This window comes from Amphimedon queenslandica, unplaced genomic scaffold (assembly GCF_000090795.2).
Source record: "Amphimedon queenslandica unplaced genomic scaffold, v1.1 AMPQUscaffold_13297, whole genome shotgun sequence".
NCBI lineage: Eukaryota > Metazoa > Porifera > Demospongiae > Haplosclerida > Niphatidae > Amphimedon > Amphimedon queenslandica.
The window spans coordinates 77,806-83,259 of NW_003546467.1; the positions used below are offsets into that span (position 1 = coordinate 77,806).

At 33.0% G+C, this 5,454-nt stretch overlaps 3 protein-coding genes across 3 annotated transcripts in view; 2 read left to right on the top strand and 1 right to left on the bottom strand.

The window, feature by feature from the left end:
- LOC100631495 (fibrillin-1-like) overlaps positions 1–1,915 on the top strand; it is a 14,582-nt gene extending 12,667 nt beyond the window's left edge. Inside the window, exon 40 of the mRNA XM_019998979.1 lies at positions 1,860–1,915. Within this exon, the coding sequence (XP_019854538.1) occupies positions 1,860–1,900 (41 nt within the window). The 3' untranslated portion in view covers positions 1,901–1,915. The remainder of the gene's footprint in view (positions 1–1,859) is intronic.
- LOC109583563 (matrilin-4-like) overlaps positions 1,497–5,454 on the top strand; it is an 8,164-nt gene continuing 4,206 nt past the window's right edge. Inside the window, exon 1 of the mRNA XM_019998983.1 lies at positions 1,497–1,648. The gene's annotated coding sequence lies outside the window, so the exon portion shown is untranslated. The remainder of the gene's footprint in view (positions 1,649–5,454) is intronic.
- Positions 4,156–5,448, bottom strand: LOC109583561 (uncharacterized). Its single transcript, XM_019998981.1, has 3 exons — positions 4,639–5,448; positions 4,482–4,576; positions 4,156–4,437 (listed from the first exon to the last, which is right to left on the bottom strand). Exons 1-3 carry the CDS (start codon positions 5,186–5,188, stop codon positions 4,237–4,239), a joined length of 846 nt encoding a protein of 281 aa, XP_019854540.1. The 5' UTR covers positions 5,189–5,448; the 3' UTR covers positions 4,156–4,236.

Below are 5,454 nucleotides of genomic sequence, written 5' to 3' on the forward strand. Positions count from 1 at the left end.
TATATATTTTATAAGTATCATACACAAACCACTGAGCAGCTGTCAGAGTACCCACCATGGCAATACAAGGACCCAAACTCTTCCATATTCCACTGAAGCCAAGACTCTTGAAGGTCTGCCAAGGAGAGCTACCAACATCAGAATTGAGTTTAGAGACAACAGTGTCAAAAGGATGACTAACTAGTTTACAGAATATCCCAGCAATGTAGCCTGAAGTAGATAAATGTCACTGCTATCTGTGTGGGCTTGCTGAGGCTGTCTCGATGATTATGGTATCACATATTTGTAAAAAAAACTTATCATAGTAAAATCAGTCAATCCTTCTGCTGCCCAGAGTTTCGGTACACCCTGGCACAGGGTCAATGTTGTAGCTGGAAATTTTTTTCTGAAACTATCATAAGTTACAACTATTCTGTGTTAGATGTAAATGAATGTTCTGATGGATTGTCAAATTGTAGCCAGTCATGCTTTAATACACTTGGAAGTTATAATTGTATTTGTTATGCTGGGTTTATTTTGAGCAATGATGGTCACATAAGTCAAGGTAAAAATGAGAATAATAATGCAAAATAAGTGTTTATTATTTCAGATATCAAATGAGTGCATGCAAGAGTACATTGAATGGAGGCTGCTCTGATTTATGTAACAACATAACTGGTAGCTTTTATTGTTCTTGTGACACTGGTTACTCTTTGACCACTGATAAATATAACTGCACTGGTAATTTGTTAATAGTTTATAATGATCTGATTAAACAATTTCATTGTGCTCTATTGATGTTGATGAAGTTTAATATCCAATGGTGGCTGTGCATAATTATTATCAAGAGTACATGATGGGCATGTACTCTTGATATTATTGTATCAATACAGTTGGTGGCTATTACTGTACTTGTGAATCTGGTTACTCCTTGAATACTGATGGACACACTTGTGAAGGTATTAGTGGACTTACTTGTGAAGGTATTAGTTGATAATTTAATTATGACAATATTGTTTAACATTAAGATATCAATGAGTGTGCGATTAATAATGAAAGCTGTGAATAACTGTGTATCAATAGCAATGGGAGTTATTGGTGCTCTTGTCTCAGTGGATACACATTGGACACTAGCAATATGAACTGCACTGGTATAGAATGTAGCCATATACTGGTTTATTGTCAAGGTGAAATATTTATGCAAATTTTGTGATGCGGCCTTTGTTCACGAAAATTTATGGCATGAAATATTCATTTATTTATTATTCTTATGAATGTTTGGCAAATAGAAATTTTACAACAATACTTCACTCAAAATAAACCATTGTAAGGTATTTTTTGAATTATTGCTCATATAATTTGCATGACACATCAAAAATTGTTATTCTTTTTCAACAGATATCAATGAGTGTCATACCTTTAATGGAGGTTGTAATCAAGTTTGCACTAATACCAATGGCAGTTACACTTGTTCCTGTAATTCTGGATATTGACTAGAATATGATCTGCGTAATTATTAGAATACACATGTAGCTACTGCTATTATATTAAGATATCAATGTTTGTGATGATGAGAGCAATGGATGTAATCACACTTGTATCAATACACAAGGAATTTATGAGTGTCATTGTATGGATGGATTCCATTTAAGAAATAACCAATGCCAAGGTAGTGATTATATGCTTATATTTATAGATAGCAATGTAATAATAGATATTGATGAATACAATAATACAAATGGTGGTTGTCAGTAGTTATGTACAAGTACACTTGGAAGCTATTCCTGCTCCTGTATAGCATTGGCTTTATTGTTAGAGACAACTATTTCTGTGCAGGTAGATATTTAATTTATTACTTACTGAGCATTGTTGTTCTCTAGATGTTGATGAGTGTTCTACTGGTACAATTCCATACAAATAATTGTAGTTGCAAATGTGTCAATGAAATTGGCTCATTTCACTGTGAGTGTTTATCTGATTAGGTATATATATTGCCTGATGATAGAGTTAGTTGTATGGTAAGTTTTAATTAATTGATAAAGCAGGTTTTATATGATTTATTTGTAGCTGGTGGTACTTCAAATGCCAATGGGAGTCATAATAATGAAGTTAATATGTTTGTTATTTAATTTTTAATGTAGAATTCAAATCATTTTGAAAACTTTTTGGACTACACTGTACTATTGCTTATTATATCACTTATAGCTAGTAATCAATCTCACACACATTTTTGCTTTATGCCAATTGCCTCCATTCATGTTCATCTTTCTTTTTTACTGTTTTTAGTCATCTTTGTGCTAATAATTATTAATATTAGTCTAATGATTGTGGTTCTTAGCAAGAGAAAAAAGAAATTAGAATATAACATGTACAGTGATGCTCCATTTTTCACTAACAGAATGTATGGATCAGCAGTCTATACAAAAAGTAAAGAGGACAACAAAAAAATTTATGAGGAAGTGAAATGAACCATGTGAAACATTTTTACATTGTTTTTGCTAATAATATTTGCTGCTATTATACACACATGCATTTACTGTTACAGAGCTATTTGTGTAATTTTTGACCTCATGTTTATTGTTTTACTTAATTAATGTGTTTTGAGAGCCCTCAGCTGATTACACAATGTAAGCTATATCATTGAAATTGAGCATCTACCAAAAAAGGTATAGTTTATGCAAGGCTTCTGAGGAATAGCAGCCAGTTAAAACATCACTGTCAGAGAAATATTTACACACAGCCTACAGATACCATGTATTATGAAATAGATTGATATATAGTAACTCATGAAAACACTATAACTTCTCCTTCAAAAGTTACCAGCTATACAGCACAGCGCTTAATGTGTTTCAGCATCTTTATTAACTTGGAATGACATCACTGTATTGGATCAGTACAAGCAAATTGAGACATAATAAAGGTATAAATAGCCAGCTAGCATTCAAAATTTATGTACAATAATTGCAGTCACAAAAGTGTTAATAAAATCCTACACTTCAAAAAGTACTCATGAAGTACTGATGGTTGTAAAGGTAAGTTTAAATTTTTGAATTTAATAATAAAGCAATTTCTCCTATTTTATGTCAATATGAGTTGCATTTTGTTCAATTAATGAAGCAGCAGTATACACAAAAATGAAGAGGACCATGAAAAATTGAACAAATGAGCAATAGATTTTTTGTGCTAATTGTATTTGGCCAAATGTTCATTGGCAAGTTTATTCATTACTATGGGCAGGAGCCCATGATGAGTGTAGTAGTAGTACTCATCATGGACTCCTGCTATGGGTAGACTATCCAACCGCAAAAGGTCAGCTGTACCCTTTGACAGAGGCTTTATGCATGGTCTGAAAAAACAGTATAGGGCTAGACAGATTATGCTAGAATAATTAGGAGCATAATAGGACAAGTTATTATGCTGGCATAATTGAAACATAATGAGTCTGAAATGTCTGGTCCTACACCCCTAACCACATGATTTTAATTCAATATGGCAGGTAGTACAAGCACTAGTACAACAACAACCCAACTTACCCAACTGTTTAATACCCACATATACACAAGCGTGGCGAGTCCAATGATTTATAAAACTCTATTTTCTAGTGACTCATGTCACTAGAAACATTTTCAGATTGAGGAATTATTACAATGTTAGTAGACATACATGTAATTTGATAGTTGATAATTAAATAAAGCTTAGAGTATGAGTACAATAGTGAGCATAATTGGATTCATTCCAAAGTATAGTAGCCTAGTAGGATGGAATTTGGGGCAGTGCCTAAAAGAAGCATAATTTGCCTAGCCCTAAAGAACAATAGGATACGAATACAAGGATATGAATACGGCCAAAACAACAGAATAATATAATTTTGTGTTTATACATCACATAGCATGTATTTATATCTCATAGGATTGTACATGTACATCAAGACTTACAAAAGTCAGTCACAAAATGATGTCAAGAGATTCATTTCTACTAATATTTTACTTAAATGTGTATCACAACGTTTATTTAACTTGAATGAGAGCATGCTTTATAACTGACATTGAACAATCAATTTTGCTCTCAGTCATATTGGAAGGCAGCATCTCTACACTAATACTACCAGGCTGAAAGAAGGGTTTAGCTATAAGATGAATGTATAAAGTGTAAAATGGATTGAAACATGAACCAAAGTTTGTTTTGAGCAGCATAAAAATAGTTAATGTCAAAATATTATAATATTTAGGATTTCAATTAATTTAGTTAACATACAGTCTAGGCAGTTAGAAAATCATTCACATGTTGTTCTCCTCTGATAATTCTCATCATTCTTAATCGATGTAGTCTGCTAGTAACACTGAGATCCTCTTCAAGCATTACATCATCCAATTCAAAGAATAATTTTCCGTCAACTAATTCATTTGAAAATGTAGCAGCATACTGCTTTAATCCCATTAGACCAAGAAACTCTCCTATCTATACAAATACAAATATAGTGTGCATATTAATAGGATTCTTACTTCTGAAGCATCATAATCTGCTAATAACCTCCTATTCATATCAAAATACTGCCCCATTTTGCTAACCGGTTGCTTTGATTCAGTAGCTGCATGTACTGCAATGATAAAATTTTAAATCCACTTAGTATTGCAAGAATTGGTTACAATGATTAGTTACCTGGACTTTCTTGCCATTTTGTTATACCATAAGCACAGTTGTTTTGAGTAGAAACTTGTACTGGACTTATCAGAGGTGATGGAGGTGATGGAGGTGGTAGACTTATGCTTCGTCTAGGTGGTAGAGGAGGTGGAGGGTGAGTGTCTATAGGGCGCTGTACTGACATTGAAGGTGACACTTCCTTTTGTTCAAATTGTTCGTCTGTAAATAACTCATATATTTGATATGCCTTAATAGGAGTCTTCTTTGTTAAATATACCTCATCTAACCAGTTACTAATATTTTTTGGTAATAGTAGGTCATTCTGAAGCAGATTTGCAGTTGCAGTTAAATCATAAATCACAGCAGATATTTGGTCTGGTGTGAGTTTCTCTGACAATAGGATTGAGTTCTCATTTAAAGCAGCAAGTTCTGCTTCATTTTTTTCATGAACACAAAACATTACTGATACAGTGAAAAATATTTCAACTAGGCTTGTAGATCTAATACTAGGGAGATTGGGTGAGCAAATGAAAGATCCCAGTGATGATATTTTTGTAGTGTCAATCATGGCATGTCTATTACGAAACTTGGGATGAAGGATTTTACCATCACTCAGATAAATTGAAGTTGTAAATGGTTTTTTAAAGCATTTAGCAATTTTTGGCAATGGAAACAAAAGGAGTGACTCTTTTGTACTAAAACATCCTTCACAGGCTTCATCTAAGAAAACTTCTTTCGATGCTTCGCCTATTATTAAACATTTAAGCGTTTTGCTTTTTGGCTTATTAATGGCTTCCAGTATCAACAAAATTTGACCTTTTGAAATGGAGTGCT

What these genes read in the sequence shown, in the direction of transcription:
- LOC109583561 (XM_019998981.1), bottom strand. Translation starts at nt 5,188, where the DNA reads ATGATTGACACTACAAAAATATCATCACTGGGATCTTTCATTTGCTCA. An exon ending in AAAATGGCAAGAAAGTCCAG is followed by an intron (nt 4,577 to 4,638) that starts GTAACTAATCAT and finishes TTATCATTGCAG; the next exon opens with TACATGCAGCTACTGAATCA. An exon ending in CAGATTATGATGCTTCAGAA is followed by an intron (nt 4,438 to 4,481) that starts GTAAGAATCCTA and finishes GTATTTGTATAG; the next exon opens with ATAGGAGAGTTTCTTGGTCT.